Genomic DNA, 19,067 nt, shown 5'->3' on the forward strand with positions numbered 1-19,067 from the left:
GAATTTGTTTCTCTTCTTGTTAATTCAATTATGTAAAATTCCAAGTTTTCTGAGTTCGGGTGGATGAAATTTGAATTCATGGAACTATGTATCAAAATGAAGCTAAAGATATGAATGATGATTTTAAAATGAAACCCTTCTAAATTTATTGTACCAATGTGATAGATTTAGTAGCGACTCTGAAAATTCTACCCTCAAAATTATAAATTTCCTCTCTGGCTCCTGGTTAAAATCCTTTCATCAGTAGTCCCAGCTAATGGATTCTGAAACTCTGAGCATAGCTCATGATAAACCTTAGCATCTCATGTGGGGGTTTTGCTTATGGATTGTGATCTGAACTTATATGAGAAAGGTTACATTAAAAAAGGCAAGTCAGTTCAACAAGCTTTTGCCACACAGCTGCTGCGTTTCCCTAAACAAGAAAGAATAAAAATAAGAATGGTCCAAGTGGCATTCTGAGAGCTGAGGAAGAAGCTGAGAGTGCAAGAATGAGATTGCACTGCTGACTAATAACACCAGCTTGGCAGCAATGTCAGCTGTTTAATAACTCCAGGCTCCTGCTCTTTGAGAGAGATGATCAAAGTGAAAAGGAAAGAGAAGAAACAATGAGGAAGTGAGGACCCTAGAAATGAAAACTTTTATTTATAGAGGGAAGCTCTCCCAGACAGAACTAGGGTAAAATGCAAGCTGAGAAAACGGTATCCACTTAGACCTGATTAAATATTCCTAGGAAGACTGCTTTATAGCAGTTGTGGATTAAGGTCATTTTGCCATGCTTTAAAAAAAAAAAGACACTAAAATTAGTACCTACACAGGCCCCTTTTGATATATTGCAGCAACATCTTCTGTTTAGACAGCAAATCACCATAGCAGTGAAGCAGCCCTGGTTACCCTCGCTAACTTCAGTAAGAATTCATCTCTCAGCTAAGGCTTGGCTAGCCAAGCTATTTAACAGCTCTCCCCTGTTTTCTAGACTGTGACTCGGGATATTTCTTCCCTTTAATTTTTTTGAGGAGAAGTTTTCAAAATACAGATCAAAACTCAAGGAAAAAAAAAAAGGCCATTTGATATTGAAAAGCCTGGGAGATAAGCTCCTAACATTTTGTACTCAAAATAAAAAATGGCACTGAAACTTTGGAACACTTGAGTATTTCCTTGTACAACCTTATCGAAACATGAAAATTAAGAAAGTGCATATACTACTGGCAAGTGTATTTTCAGTGCAAGAAGGTACCTAACAGTTAACAAGACATTAAAGACTTCATACAAAGCACATCAAAGGGTTTATTTCTGCAAATAGCCAAAATTCTTGCTATTACACAAAGAAAGAACATACAAAATAAGTTATAAAGACAAAGTATTACAAAATGCTGGAGCGATGGCTTCTGAACTTTCTGGTTCCTGACCCTATTGACATTTCTTAAAATCACATATTTTACAAAACAGATCAACTGAATATTAATTTAATTTAGGTTATCTTGGAGTAAGGGCTAAGGAGAACTTTATCCTAAAATGGTCCTTAGGAAAGGACTGTAAACCCAGCTCATGGAGCCTGAAATACTGGAAACAGGACAAGTTCCTTTAATGACACTCAGTTACATTTCTTTATGTTGTTTGGCATATAAGTAATGTATCCATTTAATAATTTATTTTTTTGGGGGGGCAGATGTTTGCTTTTGGATTCTATTCTACAGTCAGAACTGGAATCCTGACTAAGGAAAGCTTTAGAGACAAATATTTTAATTCTTAAAAATTAAGTTATTTGTGGTTATACTATCACTCTGCAAATGAGAAACCACAATCACAACAATCCTCACACTTAAATTTTTCCACTTTCCAAAAGAGTCGCTGTTTTTAACAGCATAGCTCCATACTTTATAAACTGTGGATTTCTGGCCAATGAGCTTACATTTAAGTCTTGAAAGCAATCTATCTGGCTGCCAGAAGAAAAGCTCCACTTAACGTGTTCATGCAGAAAAAGGAATTTTGCAGGTAAGGTTTGCTTTGCTTAGGCACTGCAGTGACAACACTGTCAGCAAAGCCTCTTTCTGCAGCTGCAGCTCGAAGCTGCAAGTGTCCCCATGAGCAGGAAGAGCAACCAGGTAACCTAAACACAGGGGCTGCGGCTTCATCTACCCTGTGCTCAACAGATTTGCCAAAACAAGCTGCATTTGCTCCTTAGAGGTTGTGTGGTTATTCCAGAAGAAATGGCAGCGATCGAAGCCCGGGAGAAGCTGCAGAAAGGAGCAACGTGGCAATTCGATGGCATGTGAACCCCACACAGGGGGGCTTCACCCCCTGAGGGACCAGGGAACATGAAGTCTTGGCTTGGGGATAAGGAAGAAGCTGAGACACCCAAACTGAAGGCAGGGGGGGTCTGTGTTTGTTTGTTTGTTTTTTTGTTTGTTTTTAATAAAAAAGCACAAATTTAAACATCAGCAACAACAAGACGTACAAATTCCACGAGTGTTGATCAAAGAGAGGATTTTCATCGTTGACCCAACCCTGTGTTGTGTATTCAGGCAGAACCTTTGGCTCTGTTATTTCAGGGACAAGGGGTTTCAGGACACAGGCCTCTCCCACCTGGGAGCACAGTCAGTACCTCCTGCCCACGGCTCTAACCGGCACTCAAACCTGAAACAGCGAAACGCCAAAGCACAGGAGCAATGATAACAGGCAACAATGCTACTTGTGGCTGTTCTAGAGGAAAAGGGCAAACCCTGCACGGAGAAAGAAAAAGGAAAAAGCTTTACAAAAACTCCACATGTATAAGCAAAAGGCAATTTCATTAAAATATTTCGCAGATAATTATTTAATTGCATGACCTAACTTTGATCTAGCATACAACACAAAGCTACAACTTCATCACCTGTCACTACACCCTTCATTTTCACCCGACACACACCAATGCACAAGCTCCAAACCTCACTGACAGGGCTGAGGCAGCATCTGAGAGAAAGCCCAAACCACAGCTCACGGAGCAGCCTAATGCCCAGTGCACAAGCGATGTTTGCTCTCCAAGGCTGGCAGCTGCCCTTCTCTGAATCAGGCTCTACAGGCCATGCACTCAGGACTGTTTGACTTTGATTTTCAGTTCTCTCAGCACCACTTTAGAGGCATTCTCAACACCGCACATCCGAGAATGTTAGTTTGAATAGGCAAAAGTCTCATGGAAAGACTTCTCATATTAAATAAATTAGAATCCAGGGCAATAGAAACCCTAAGATCTGGATTGTAAACCACACGCTAAAAATACAAATGTTCTGATATCAACACGGCCAAATGAAAACCAAGATAATTAATACATTTTAATCTTATTATGAGTGTATTTCATACTAAAATTTGCATCTGCAGAAAAATGTTCCCTTGAAAATTTGTCACAGTTCAGCCAGAGATTAAAGTTAACAATTCATAATTCACACTTAAAATGCACAATAAACATTTTACCTGAAAGTGCATAGTACAGTTTTATTTTTTTTCTCCTTTCATGAAGGAGATAATATTGGTCTGTTGTTCCCATTAGAATCATATAAACACAAGTCATAGATAAAGGTTTTGTAAATAGCAAATGTAAACACATTAGCGTGGAATAACACTGGACCAACCCTTTTGGCAAAGGCAGTTTGTTACACAGTTGTATCAAAGGTCAGGGTAGAATATATAATTTAACAATGCACACATTCATAAACTTTTCCCTCTTTTATGCTACACAAAATGCCAGAAGTATTATCTTCTATCTGACAATGGCTTTACCTGGCAGAGAGTTGATTTGAGACAAAAATACAAGAGCAATAGGACAGAAAAGAAACCAGTATTGGAAGAACTGTCAACGCTTTTGGAAAACCTTGCCTAGAAAATGGCTGCATTTTACAAGAGGAAATATCCTTTGGTGTAAAGGAACAGTGCCAGTGGTACACCCAGATTCTTCACTTTCAAGTGAAAGAGGTGAAAGAGCTATCAAAACTGAGTAAAAAACAAAGCCTCATAAAGGTATAAATAAGGCACACTCGAAATTAAGTTGCACTCTGGCACCAGAGAATCCCCACCCAGTCAGACCAAAGGAAAGCACTCTGCAAAATCTAGCAACACAGAGCTGTACTGGCTTTGGAGTGGTGAAAGGGTAACTGGGAGTAAGGTAAGCAAGCAAAGTGTAGGGCTTAGCATGCAAATGGATTTTACCGCGACAAAGGTTTACGGTCACGTTCTAAAGTTCAGGATTCAGTCCCAGTATATTCCAAACAAACTCCCGAGCAAAGACCACAAAGTGTTTCAAATAGCTCCATCACTGTCAATCAAAACCAGGCAGTTGCCGGAGGGTGAGACATTAAAAATGGTGAGAGCAGTGTTGTATCACGCAGCAGGTCACACAGCACAATTTTAGCTTGAACAAGACATCATCACTTTCACAAGAAAACACCTTCATCAGTTAGTCTTAGCACTTAATCCTTATGGTCTTGGTGAAAAACTTCATTTACTTAATTCAGTGGTATTATAGAACTGGTTAAAGTGCTTTAAAAAGAATAAAAATACCTCACATTTCTCTGTTAAAAATATTATTTCCTCTTGAAACTTGTCCTCAGTAATAATTAACTCACATGTTAGAACTGATAGAACAGCATTAGCAAGAAACAGCTGGTTATCTTCGAGGGGGCATTTATTAAAGTATTTCATGTATTTGCCAAAGTACTGTGCCAGAAAAGCTTATCTGTGCTGCACGTTGAACAATCTCATGAGTCATCTTTTGCTTTTCCCTTTGGCTAGCGCCTCTGCATAGGTCAGGTGAATAAAGTCGAAGAGTTGCGTGGCATTGGCAGCATTACCCAAAATCTTGGACAGCTCCTCCTTGGACAGTGTCACCAGCTCTGCAATGCTTTTAACGTGGGTCATTAGGGCACGGCAGTTTTTTGTATTCACCCCTGGCATTTTCAGCAGGAAGTCCTGAGGGCCGGGGTTGTACTTGTCTGACTCGGGAAGAGTTTCGGAATCCGCGGTGACGGCCATCGCCGTTTCTGCGTCGGGTTGGGGATGGTTTTGTTTCAGCTCCTCAAAGAGCTCAGCGGTAGCGTGGGGAGAGGGACACCACAGGATTCGTAACTTCGGGAAGTGCAGCGTGAGAAGGGTCAGCTTAGAAGTCACATCGTTGCTGGAGATTTCCGGCTGCAAAGAGCCTCGCGGGATCAAGGAGAAGGACTTGCTGGGATCGAATTCAATGAGGAGCACGGGCCGCTTGTAGCAGCGGCACATGGAGACGCACTGCGCGTACAGGCGCCCGTTGTTCAGGGACCCGATCAGGTCACTGATGCTCTTCCGCTCCACGCACATGTCGGGGGTCAGGATATAATCCCCAACTTCCAGAGTCACGGGCTCAATGTCGATGCCACGGCGATGGATCAGCGACGGAAGCTCGCTGCGGAATTCCCGCATGTCCACGATTATGGTTTGCTGGACGCCCTTCTGCTCCTGCCCACCTACAGAGGGAAAGAAACACAGTTACCCCCACGCCCGGCACCTCCTGCTCCCCTTGTCCTCCGGTGTGCTGCCAAGACTTCTGCAATGGATGGGCTTCTCACATAAAGTTATACCTCAAATGATTCAGCAGTACAATAAATCTGGACTTCACTTGATTTGTAACTGTTAGAGAAAAAAATTACTTGCCCAAATACATACTGAAGTTTAAAGAGCACGCTCTGCAGCTTGAGAGAACTACTTGCTGTGAGCTTTGTGTAGGTGACAAAGAAATGCATTAAGCTGTAGATGAAAATTATTTAAATGAATCAAGGAAATCTTTAAAAGGCTGCCTGCAAAACCAGATAATGAAGCTGATCCCTTTTATTTCCAGCTGTTTCCCACAGAAATACAGCAGCACTTTATTAGGAATTCTGTGTTGGCCTCTACAGATCTGGAGGACACATATGGAGACTGCAGCACCAAGGCCCCAAAAGATCGAAGAGCAAAGATTAGAGAGCATACGGCACAGGAGGGAAGGATTACAGAAACAACAGCGAAGAAAAACAGGCAGAGGCACAGCATACAAGTCAGAGGAAAAGAACAAAAAAATGGTTAGAATTGCAACTAAAGAAAAAGGAGGCTTTATTGCAAAGGAAGTGACCAATGCCATGATGAGCAGTTGTTTACCCAGGCAGTGTGTTTTGCAAAGACGAAAAGAAGCCCCCGACGTTTACTATCTCAAGAACAACACTGCCCGTGACCATCTGTAGACTCCAGTTTCTATGTTTGAATTTCCCTTCCTACAAGCAGCACTAGACAGCCTCATAACCAACAATCTGACTAGAAACAACCCAAATGGTACCCGTCTTAATGGTCAAATCCTTCCTTAACCTGTATTTTCAAAGGAAACCACAGCCCCTTGTCGCTGGGAAATAACGTTTCTTTCGCACGAAGCCAATGTACATAATGTCCCCGCCCCAGATGCTTTGAGGGGGATTTAAAGCGCAATAGCTCTGGGATTTTGGAAAGCTCTAGGCTGCCAGCCCGACCTAGGAGCTGCTCACCTGCTTTGCGTGTGTCAGCAGAGACAGAGGCAGGTGTAGCGTCTCTGACCAGGTCCAAGTTTGTTTCATCTCTTCCTTCTCTTTCTTCAGGAACAACCATGCTGGCCTTCTCTCTGAGGAACCACAAACAAACACACACTAAAAACCGCAGATACAGGAGGAAAGAACACTGAAATGCTTCAATGCCCTTCATCCAGATGTAAAGTTTTATTTAGTTTCATACTAAATGCAACCCCGATCAGAAATGCAACGCACTGGGCTCTTCCAGGTTTTTCCTTTCACAGAGGAACCAACAACAGGTAATAGGACTGTAACCTGCTGAGAAGGCACTGCCAGTAAAAATACTGTCCTATAGAGTCTAAGGAAATAATTGCTTTCTTTCCCCCAATTGACTTAGGTTATAAAAGCTGTAAAAATTATCTTACAAGGAATGTTACCTGCAAAAACACAATTACACAAATGAACTTCATAGGCAATTAGGAAAAAATTCAAGTGATGCTGATTAGCCTTTATGTTAATATTAAATCCCACTGAAATTATTAAACAAAATACCAGGTGCCTTGAAAAGGAAAGTTTTGACTTTTTGCTGATTCTCAGTAGGAAAGCAGTCTTTACATCCAACAAAGAACTGAATTAAAAGTTTATTTAAAGACTTCACAGAGTTAAGAACTTTATTTAAAATGTAAGCATATTGGGGAATTCGATGAAACACTAAATATAAAGGCAGTTAAAGTAATTGTGTTACCGAATGAGTTTTTCAAAGGCCTCCTTCTCTTTCCTCAGAGCTGTGAGGTAACGCTGCTCCTCCGTGGAGCCCCCATATATGAGGAAATAAACTCTGCAGGTATAAAAAAGAAAAAAGAAAAAAAAAAGGAGGCCACAGAACTTTGTATGAAATTAAAAAAATCCACAACCAATAAATTTAAGATTAGTAGCAGCAAGTGCCTGACAATACACAATAGCATATTAAATTTTAAGTTTTGTGTATTTTCAATTAGTGTGTGACATTTATTAATAAAACGGAGTTTTTGCAATTTCCAAGTGTATTAAATACATATACCCAATGTGGTGATATTTCTGTCAGCAAATGCTATGACTGCAAATATTAATTCTCTCTATTGTGTTTCCTTTACTTGCTTCTCTGTCACAGTTTCTGAATTACTGGTCTTCAGCATGATGAACATCAGGAAACGTGAAAATTAATTAAACCCAAAACGAATCCATTTGTTTAAAAATCGTATCTTCAGAGATGATTTAAAATGAGACTACAGCACCTCAAAATGATCTACTGCCACTAAAAGCATTGAAGCAGAGGTCTTCAAATTGTTTTTTTTGCTTTTTCTTTTTTAACAGACATGCTTCTGCTGTTAAGGGTCTAAATACCTCCTGGAAAGTAAAAATTATCTTTTGGTTACACCAGACATCACGCTTTTGGTTAAACTTGAGGGCTCAACAGGAGCTGGAAGGCAGCTAACGAGAATGAACAGCGGCATGCTCTGCATTGACTGCTGACAGTGCATTTTAAGTTTTCCTTTTCAGACTAGAATTACCCTGGAAAAGTGAACTTGCCTCAAAGGCTTGCCAGGCCTGCTCGCCTTGTAGATCTCCAGCTGCCGGACAAAAGTGAGCTCTGCATCATACAACACAACATATCTGGGCTCTACTTCGTGCAGCACCCGAGTGAGGGCATAGGGATCCCCACACCCCTGCAGCGGGTGGATAATGGTCAGTGGGTCCTTGAAAATCCCATAGTAACAATCTGAGGGCAAGTGCACATCAAAATCTTCAGGAATGGTCTCTTCTGCGTTGCCTCCTTGGCTACCGCTTAATTCTTCGTTGTCTTCCGCCTCGACCTCCTCTCTCTTTTCCTCCTCAGTTTTCCCTATCATTTGGATTATAGTCCGGTCTTGCTGCTTCTTGTGTTTATTTTGTTTTGAAGAAGTTGTGAGTTTGGCTTTCTTGGCTTGAGGCCCTGTGTCTGGTTTGGCATTTCCTTTGGACTTGCTGGCTTTTCTGTCCTTAAGCCACGCTTCTCCAGCTTTCTCGTCCTTTTCGAAGGTTTTGTTGTACAGTCTCGTTAAAAAAGCTTCTGCTCCAGCAATAATATACTCCCTGAGCTGTGCACAGGCTCGGTCATCACTGGCACAAATGAGCACTTGCCCTGCAGTCAAGAGACAATACCATGTTTACAGCCAGTAACGCTGGCCTTCTTACCCAGCTACAAGCACCTCCCGAGCCAGCGGCCTGCACTGATCCAAGCCCTGTGCCTGCCAAACGCCTTGACATTCGGCTGCCACAGTCACTTTGGACTTTGAGAGAGTCTAAACTGCATGGCTTTTTGTACCAAACAAAATTAGAGAAGATTTATGGAAGTTCAACATTCCTTACTCTTACAGTATCTAAATTTGTAACGTTTTCCCTCTGACCAGTGGAAACGAGGCAGATACAGCGCGTGTTGAAACATACTTGGACAGCTACTCATTTTTTAAGATGTGGAACGAGAGAGAACTTAATTTAGACCATTCTAATTTGTCAGCTGTGTTAGAGAGTCTCCAAAACACGTTTCACACAGTATTATTGACATTTGTGAATAACAATTCTCTGCAAGCTGACTCAGATAAACTCCTACAACGCTAGGTGAGAGAGCCAGTTCTTACCCCGAGTCAGAACACCGTGGGTGGGAGAAAAGAGCACTTTTTTACCCTTACTATTTCCTAAAATAAAACTTGCTAAATTTTAAGGGAATGAAAAGCCCTAAATTAGGAAAGGCAGCAAAGCAGTTAGACTCTCCCCCCTGCCTCCTAATCTCTACCTCATTTATATGCAACTCACGAGAAGCAAATGTTCAGGTGCATGAGAAGAATGTGCAAGTTGGAAAAGGCGTAAGACAGTACCCCGATTTCTGTTTTGAAGTCAAACTTCAGAAATGAGTGAGTGGTACCTTGATCATGATAAATTTCCACATCAGTTTTATTGGGCTCGGAACTAAGGTATCAGTCACTACTGAAATGCAACCTAAAATGTTTTTTCAGAACAACGCAAGTTCTTTCCTAAAATGTACTGCGTTGTAGGAATGAACAGCATTCCTCTTTTACAGCAAGACCTAATAAAGAGTTTATGTAAAACTATCTAATTTTACATGGTTTATGTACATAATGTACATAAGTTCCTCATCTTCAGGCCACAAATTACTAAATTTAAACCAGCTCTTTGATAAAACTACAAAAAAGAGTTAGTTCCTTCTCTCCAAGGTCAAGCAGAAGTACAAACCAGTAGCAGTACTGGAAAATTTCTATCATTTAGTGTTCTCTCACCTGGACCACCAAGGTTGTCACTGTTCTTATTCTCATTTTCAATCTCTTTCAGCACCTCTCTCAAAGCTTCCCATTTTGGGTTACTTTCTAGAACCAATTCCCTTTTCAGTTCTGAAAAAAAGTAAGATTGAACATAGCAGCTCTTGCATCCAAAATATCCTTCAGACTTTAAATCAGCGGTTAGATGTCAATAGTGTGATGGTTGTTGTCACAAATGATATTCAACAGCCTACATATGCAATTTGTTATGCTAATGAGCTGGAGAACACTCTTTAATTTAAAAATGGAGATAAGTGCTTTTGTGACGCAAATCGCTGAAATATTCTCTCATTCTTCAATTCTGAAACTCCTGAATATATTTTTTTCAATAAAAGCAACCACAGCCTCCTACTCTTTCACATACGATAATGAGGACGAAGCTAAACATCGATGTAAGGCAAGAACAATTCCAAAAAAGCTCTCCCAGTGATCAGCTGAGCAAGCTTAGGAGAATCCCCTACTTTGTGACTCTTTTATGTCGTTTATTATGTGCTTTTGGAACTAAGATTATGTCTCAATTTATCCCAGCCAACAGACTGAGATCCTGAGCTGTGGAAGTTCATGCAGGGAACCAGAGCACAAATATGCAAAGCACTTGGAATCGTGTGACACTCTCAGACTTAAAATTAGAATGCTCAGTACCATTTTCCTTCTTTACATCACGTTTTTCAGAGCCTGAGGCTTTGCCTTTCTGATTCAGTTTCTCATCTGCAATGCGATAAACTCGAGCTCGGGCGTTCACAAACATTGAAGTACTGGAGTCAAGGAACAGCCAGCCTGGAGAGGAAATGAGAAGGAAGCAGTAGTAGTTTGACATCTGCAACGTGTATGTGTTCCAACCCTCCGCAGTAAAAGCCCCAGGACTGCAGCTGGAATACCTGCCCTACCTGCTTGCTGTGTAATCACCAGCTTCATAAAAGACAGGAATGTGATGCAAATCTCACGCTGTTAAGTAACAGCAGTTAAGTGGGAAGATGAAAGAATTATCTGTCAATAAAAAACCTACGTCCTTATGGCTGGTTGTGTAAAACCTAATTAGATACCTTCATATGTTTGAGAATGATAATTAGAAACATCAACATTGCATTGTTTCATGCGTTAACTTGTACGGTTATTCCGTGTTTACCTGAATTCTCACCAAAAGCTTTTTCACTGGCTTTCAGTGACTCCAGCAGATTCAGGAAAGTGACACAATCATACTGGGTTAGATACAGCAGCAAAGTACGTAGGATCTTCAAATCCTGGACCAAAGACTTTGTCTTAGCTCCAAGCTGATGCCAGAGAGGATCCAAATAGTGACGTATTGTCTGGGAATAAAAATTGGAAAGTTGGGAGTGTCAAACATCCAGCGTTGCATTACAGCTTCTAAGCAAGCTGAAAATGCACTTTAACTTTACAGGGGATGCTCTGATTTCCCAAAGTTATTACAGGCACCAAAATAAAGATGTACTGGTGAGATATTTGTTTTGATATAAGTGACCATATTTTAGCAAAGTTAACATAATACAGACGTCTTTATGAAAAAACATTTCAGCAGTGAGCAGATGTATATAATTTAATGCTTTCAGTCAATTTTTTCCTTTCCATCTAATAAAATACTGGTAAAATTATTTAAAAAACCCCCCTTATTTTACTAGTACTGACCTGTTGTATTTAGTATCTAGTGTCCTTTACTCAGGTACAGCAAAAACCATGATCATGTCATTTAGTGTCCAAAATCAGATAAGGTACCACGAGGATGTGGGAATTATAGAGCCCATGGAAAAACCTTCAAATATTTAAAGCACAGAAGGCCTTCCATCCAGATTAAATCACAGTTAACCAATAACTGTGTTGCACTATGACAGTTCATTTCACCCTAACAAAAGCATTTGTGTGCCAAACACATCTGTCAAAAATAGCAATGACCACAAAGTTATTGACATACATAATGATTGAAGATACAGCAGGTCATGCATGTGCATGTTGTCTATTACGTGCAGTGCTTCTCCTACTAGAGAAAATGAAAAATACAAGCAAAAAATTCCAAAGGAAAAGGGGAGCACGTATGTGGCAATTACTGATACTTGTCTCCAAAGTATTCTGAGCTGAAGTTGCAGCTGTCTTTTTAATAACAGCAGCAACAATTATTATTATAACCATGAACTGGGGGTGTTCTTACTGTTGGGACTTTGGAAATGAAGAACAATAATACCAATACATCAAAAACCCTACAGGCACCGTTACATCAGCATTACACCCCCTTGTACCAGCAATAAACACGTCACGGGAGAACATTCTGCTGCTGCTGGTTATTTATTTTGCAAACAACATTTCTGTTTGCATGGCAGGCACTTTGGAGATCTACATCCGATTACTTAAGACACTGCAGAACAATCAGAATGGTTACCTTGTCAAAAGGTTTAGCAATAGCATTCTCTAAAGAGAGGTCTTCTACTTCAAGGGCTGGGTTGTAACGTTTGAGTTCCCTCAGACATGCATTCAGAATGTCCAGGATTGCAGTCTGGATAGCAAGCATAGCAGGGGTCATTGCCACGTGTATTTCCACCACTTCAGGTTTATGCTTCTCTAAAAAGGAGTGCACTGCTATGTGAAATCTAAGAGAAAAACAGCTTTGTGAGAACTACATGGATAGTTTTATTTGACTTAGAATTACTCCAAAGTTTGTACAGAACACAATTACAATTGTTCTGAATGTAAACACGTAAGTTAATTCCAAAATCAGTTTCTACTGGTGTGAAGACTGCAATCTTATGAACAGCCTCGGAAAACCATCTGTTCCACAATTATGACTGTAGTCATTCTAGTCATGTGAGCCTATAGTGCTGGTGAATGATCCATGGAAAATTACTGCACTGGATTCTGCATCATCATCATCATCATCATCACACATAGCAAATATTAAAACAAGCCCAAAAAATCCTATAAGGGAGAAACTGGAAGGGGTTCATAAATTCTCTGAAATCACATGGCTGCACCAGCAGATTTGGAGATGTTCCCAGCTTGCAATGACAACTTGCAGGTCGTTGTTGGAACCCTGCCCTTGGAGCCACTCTGGCTGCACAGATGCAGAGATGCCACCTGACTGTTCCTGACAGGATGGGGCTCAGGGAACCCGACAGCTGCTGACCTCTGCAACTCCATGGACATTTCCCTTACTGCAGCCTGCAGCCCCAGGTCTTTCCAGGAAGTCAAGGAAGGAAATCTAGAGAGCTTCTACTCAACCCTTGCTATCCTAGGTGTGTCCACTTCTACTTCCCTGGACTACTGAAAGAAAGACTGTAAAGGAATTTGCACAGCTCCTGCCCAGGGCAAGAGCACTGACAGGGTCATCAGAGTGTGTCCAATTCCATTTGCGGATCTGCTGCTGGAAGACTCAGTGCATGACACATCTTGACAATTTTTTTTTTTTTAACAGTCATCAAGGAATGTTCTTCATACACAACATACGTGTATAAAAAGATTTAAAAAACCTGACACGTAGAAAGAGATGAATGGAGTTTCATCACAGCTGGAAACAAACACCTCCATGAACGGCAGAACTGAGAGACTGTTTTCCTGTCATTAAATGCTCTTGTTTAGTAAGAGAAGTTTTTCTTAAACTGTTAAGAATGTCACTTTTTGCTTTGATTTCTGTTGACTGAAAGGACTGCTCTGCCATAAGGTTCATCCCCTTAACAGAGTCAATTTGAGTCTATTTTCAAAAACACTCTCAGAAATTCAGTATCTTTAAGACCACTTCTGTCAAAAACTGAAAAAATTTTGTTTGGGAATACAGGAGGGAACAGAGGTTAGCACTGTGACTGCATACACCTTCTTTTCTAAGGAACCCACTGTAACATCCTTCATCTTTCCTCTAAATTTAACTCTTCAGTGAAGGAAAGAAGTGCCTCACCTTGGCCACAGGTAAAGCTTCCCAACAAAAAGATTTTTCATCACTCTTTCCACATGACAAAAGCCAGTGTTAAATGCAACTGCATTATCTGTAAAAGCTTTAATGAAGCCTTGCTTGTTCTTCTGGCGATAAAGCCGCAGGATGAATGCTTCCTGACAGGACTCAATGATTCTGTGTGCTTTGTACACCAAAATGCCTGCCAAAAGAAAAAAATTCGAGTTAAAAAAAAATACAGAAAGGCCCAGGTTTCTACAATTTTTCCACACAACTCTCTTATTCTTCTACTGCTCTTTTAATTACAGGCGTTTAAGTCTTCTAAAATGAAGGTTGAAATGAGTCATGCCTCAGTTTCAGTACCATGGAATTGCCAAATAACAGAACTGGGTTAATAATGCATCTTTAACAGAAAAATAAAAGCTTGTGCATGAGTGGCAGGACTTACTAGCTTGGAAAGTTCTTTACTCCTGAGGCATAACTTGAACCTGAGCCTTTTAAAAGCAGAAAAAGTAAACGCACGACATAACACACTGTTACAGCAAAGCAAGTTTGAAGTGCTCGAGGCTGTGAAGAATTCTTCCATTAAGAGAAATTCTGGAATTGGACTCGTCAAGTAACTTTCATTGGTAACAGTTCAAGTGTCTCCACAATCAAAGAACTTCTGAAAACATTCATTTTGCATTTCTCTCCCATCTGACAGTCATATTCACACTCAAGGACAGCAAGTATTATCAAATATAGGAGTCCACCACTGGTTTTCTTTATGGCGATGGGTGTAGTAGGAATAAAAGACCTATCAAGCACATTTCAATAAGAGAAATGAAACAAGAGTTTAATTTAATTGCGTGTTTGAGGCGAACACTTCTGGAGCTCACAGTCCACTCAGCCAAGACTTGTTAGCCAAGGCTTGTTTTTCCCTTATGCTAATCATGTTAAAGAGCACATTGCATTATGCCCCCTCTCCCCCCACTGAAGTAAGGCCTATGTGCTATCTGTTCACAGCTTCCAGTGGAATCCCAAATGCCTTTCTAAAATGGAAGCAAAGGGACATCAAACGTCACAGGTTCTACCTTGTGCCTACATAAGCTAACAAACTTAATTTCTGTAACAAGTCTCCTCAACTCCGCACCCAGCCACTGATTGTAACATGAAATAATAACATGCTCGCTAATTGAAAAAGCATCCGGAACAAAGATTTCCACTTAACTGCTTGCCATTCATGATTAAGTCCTGAAATAATCCACTACAAGGTATTTTCTATCTAGGTATTGTTAGACCTGTCCTATGAAGCAGTACATTCTTCAGTACAGAATAATGGTCATAGTAATCTCTGAGCAACTCCCAGTTTATCAAGATGTGACCCCAGATGGACGTGACAGGAAAGACAGTATTTCTAACAGGTCAGTAAGAGTGTGTTTACTGTAATACCTTCCTGCTTTTAGTCAACATATATCTGCTCACGAAGGGAATTCACACCTGCTCTGTAAGCCTCGGTAGAAACACCTTGTCACTCTTTATTACACCAGCTTGCATCAGTTTCACTGTGCTGTCAAGTACCTCAATCCTACTCAGCTAAAACCACCAGGAATAACTCTGCTTTACTGCAGTGATAATTTCTTATCTTCATTTAGCTGGATTTATGAGTTCATCAGATGTTAATTCCCATTGATTTAACAAGTGACATTTTTAACACCTCAAAAGGCTTTTGCTGTCATGTCCTCATGAAGCACTACTGCAAGGTTTTGTTGTACAATCTCACACACAGACAAGGCACAAGGACCCAGGTGTTGGGAGGCTGGGAATGAAGCCACCGCTCGATGGCAGCTGCTCTCACACCCTCTGGTGGCAATACGAAACCTGTCACAGCTCTGTGGCACTACAGGGACAGCACCAGTTTTACTGTACTCTAAACTTCACTGTATTTCTTCTTTTCATCTTTCTTTTTTTTTATTTTTTCTTTTTTGGTAGGGTAGAAAGGTAGAGAGGAAGGAGTCAAGGGAAAAAGAGAAATGACCACAGGTTGCCCAGAAAAACTATTTACTTCTTTTGAACTTAGAAATATCAGAATTGACAAATCTGGTGTTCTTTGACTCCAGCATAAAAGTGTTCAAAATGTTTTAGAGTGGAACTTGCTACAGCTTGACTAAAAGAAGGAGGTACAGCTTCTGAAACAGAAACTCACATTCTTCTAAGCGTACAATATTCAGCTATGTTTAATCATTAAGATGTTAACACTCAGAAAACAGTAAAATATTCTTAAATCCCTGGCTCTTAGATATCTCTTTTTCCAGCTTTCCAGGCTGTAACAGGGTTTCCAGCTTAGATAGGAACATACAAACAAGAGTGGCTGGGGGAGGAGGGGAACAGAACATGAGAAGAGAATGGCAACTCTCACACCCCCTATGTATAGCTTCAATATAACTACAAAAAAAAAAGGTTGCAAGCTATTCCCCAAATCTTTACAACCACAGTAACAACATTACCTTGTAATACTGCCATTTGCATAGTGCCCAGGTGTGTCAATACAAAGATTAGCGAGACGTTTTTTGACGAGAAGTCATAACGAGTAATTTGTTAATGCAAAAATATAGGTGGTGTGCATGGGTCATAAAGCATGACATTTAAATCAGTTTTAATGACAGCTCAGTGTCCAACAGACCACAGAACACTATTTCACCAAGTGCAATAGATTATTCTTCCTTGACAGCCTTTTTAAACTGTATTATTAAGTAAGGCAAGTGAGCTGAGAGAGGAAAGAAATTTAAAAACATGAAAGAACTACATATTTGCTCCTTGTACCTCAGTCTTGGTGTGGGAAAAAAAAAAAAGAATAATTCTTCAACCTCAATATCTGTTAGTAGAACTCTTCATATAGAATTAAGCTTTGTGTATTTTCAATCAGAACACTCTTACCTGGATTTCATTAAGCTCTTACCAGTAATGAGATTGGCAGGAATTCTGTCAGTAAGGAAATCTACCACAAGGATCCGACTTGTTGCAAAGATGACTCCTCCTTGTGTATAAAATTCATATCGAGTGTTGTTTGCAATTTCATTGGTAACTCGTCGAGGGAGATGAACAACTCCATCTGACCTCAGCTGATCAATAAAATACTCCTAAACCAAATACAATAAAAACACAAGAGGTTATCGTGGCATCCAGGGAAAGGGATCCAAAAAGCACCTTTATTACATACACTCTGGTAATTCTGAGGAGCTGTCGAAAACAAATTAAGACATGATAGTACAACATACAAAAAGAAGTCAGAATTATTATGATTTTTTTCTTCTTTGACACACTTTCTTCAGCTTCAAACTCATCTGGATGATTTAAAAAATCTACATAGTCAGTAGTAACTAGACAATACTTACATAAAAATGAGCAACGGACACTTCAAAGAGCTTACATTTGCTTATATTTCAGTATCTCATTTTCAGAGAAAATTCGATTTTAATACTGCCTTAAGAACAGAGACTTGGGAAGAGATCAACTAGTGTCCTCACCAGTCATTAGCTGACTAAAGCAGGTATTTAAAAACGACGGCTGTTATCTTTATTCACTTGTGGTTGCTATAAAAGGCCCCCCAAGACCTCCCCTTCCTGATGGTGGGAGATTTGCCAGATTCCAGAGAAAAAAGAGCAGCTTTTTTTTCCCTACAATTAAGGACAAACCTATCAAGCCGGACAAGCATGTTTCACCCCTTTCTCCTCACTGGTTACTTGTGGGTTATGTATTTGTTTTAGCGCACTAGTGTTACCAGGACTTCATTGTGCTGCAGGAGTAGAAATTCAACTGCCACGATCCCGAATGTGTGTGGTCTGACAGCTTCCCCAGGGCCCCGTCCTTGAGCCAGCGGTGCCCTTGTGGCCAAGAGAGCCAAGGGGACGCCGGGGTGCCTTCGGAAGAGCAGCGCCCGCAGGTCGGGGACAGGACCCTGCCCCTCTGCTCAGCCCCGCTGGGCCACGAGAGCCAAGGGGACGCCGGGGTGCCTTCGGAAGAGCAGCGCCCGCAGGTCGGGGACAGGACCCTGCCCCTCTGCTCAGCCCCGCTGGGCCACAGCGGCAGCGCCGGCGCCGCTCCTGGGCTCCGCAGGACAAAGGGACACGCAGCTCCCGGAGCACGGGGTGACAACGAGCATCAGGGCACTCCAGCGCCTCCCGCGAGGAACGGCTGAGGGAGCTGGCGCTGTTCAGCCTCCCGAGGAGATGCTGAGAGGGGACACGCTCCGTGCCCGTCGGGGTGAGCAGGGCCCAGAGCGGGGCCCGGGCTCCGCTCCCCGCGCCCGGCAACGCCGCGGGACGAGCCGATGCCCGGGAAGTTCCGCCTGAACACGAGGAAGGACTTCTTCCCTGCGAGCGCGGGGACAGATTGTCCAGAGAGGCCGTGGAGATATTCCAGAACAGTCTGGACGCAATCCTGCGCCGTGTGCTCTGGAATGACCCTGCCCGAGCGGGGAACCGCGACCACACGAGCCGCTGTGGTCCCTACCAAGCCGCCCCATCCTGCGGTTCTGTGCCGGGGCCGGTGCACAGCGCCCTGCCCGCCCCTGCCCTCACCGAAGCCCGCACACCCTCCCGCCAGCCCGGGGGACAGCGACAGAGCCGCCCGCCGCAGCCGGGAGGGGAAGGGGGGCCGTGCGCCCGCAGCCGCCCTCACCTCCTCGGCGGGGCTGGTGTTGAGCACCAGCACGAGGCTGGCGGGCTCGCAGTAGAGGCGCAGGAAGCGCAGCAGCAGGCGGTCGATGCCCAGCCCGCGGGCGCACACGGCCAGCCCGTCGCGGTGGAAGAGCTCCAGGAAGATCTGGCTCTCGTGCTCCAGCAGCGCCGCCATGGCCGCCCCGCTCCCGCGCTCCCCCCGGGCAGCGCCCCCTGCCGGGCCCGCCCGCGCGGTCCTCCAGGCCGGGCGCGTTCCCGCCCTCAGGGCAATGCCCGTCCCCTCAGGGACAGCCCGCGCCCCGGCTCCCGCTGCGGCCGCAGGCGCCTCCGCTCCTCCCCGTGTGGGCAGCGCCTGGCGCGTTGTCGTGCCAGAAAGCCGGCCCTCTCCAATGATTTTGTGTTTATTATGACCCGGGGGAACGGGCCGGCGTTCTCTCAGGCGAGGTTTGGGTCGCATACTCGGAAAAGGTTTTCCGTCCGTAGGGTGGGCGCTGGCCAGGCTCCCCAGGGCAGTGGTCACGGCCCCAAGGCTCACAGAGCCCCGGGAGCATTTGGACACCGCTCTCCGCCACAGGGCGACATTGTTGGAGTGTCCTGCGCAGGGCCAGGAGCTAGATCGATGATTCTCGTGGGTCTTTCTTACTAAGCATATTCT

The 19,067-nt window shown here is 42.7% G+C and overlaps 1 protein-coding gene across 1 annotated transcript; it reads right to left on the reverse strand.

The window, feature by feature from the left end:
- Positions 1-3,295: 3,295 nt before the first annotated feature.
- Positions 3,296-18,587, reverse strand: ERCC4 (ERCC excision repair 4, endonuclease catalytic subunit). The gene is made up of 11 exons (XM_066197950.1): positions 18,414-18,587; positions 16,693-16,873; positions 13,761-13,956; positions 12,255-12,462; positions 10,992-11,172; positions 10,508-10,642; positions 9,827-9,937; positions 8,082-8,673; positions 7,258-7,350; positions 6,513-6,625; positions 3,296-5,468 (listed from the first exon to the last, which is right to left on the reverse strand). Exons 1-11 carry the CDS (start codon positions 18,585-18,587, stop codon positions 4,735-4,737), a joined length of 2,718 nt encoding a protein of 905 aa, XP_066054047.1. The 3' UTR covers positions 3,296-4,734.
- Between the last annotated feature and the right edge of the window lie 480 nt (positions 18,588-19,067).

The sequence above is a fragment of the Chamaea fasciata genome, unplaced genomic scaffold (genome assembly GCF_029207755.1).
Source record: "Chamaea fasciata isolate MVZ Bird 193981 ecotype frontalis unplaced genomic scaffold, bChaFas1.0.hap1 SCAF_16, whole genome shotgun sequence".
NCBI lineage: Eukaryota > Metazoa > Chordata > Aves > Passeriformes > Sylviidae > Chamaea > Chamaea fasciata.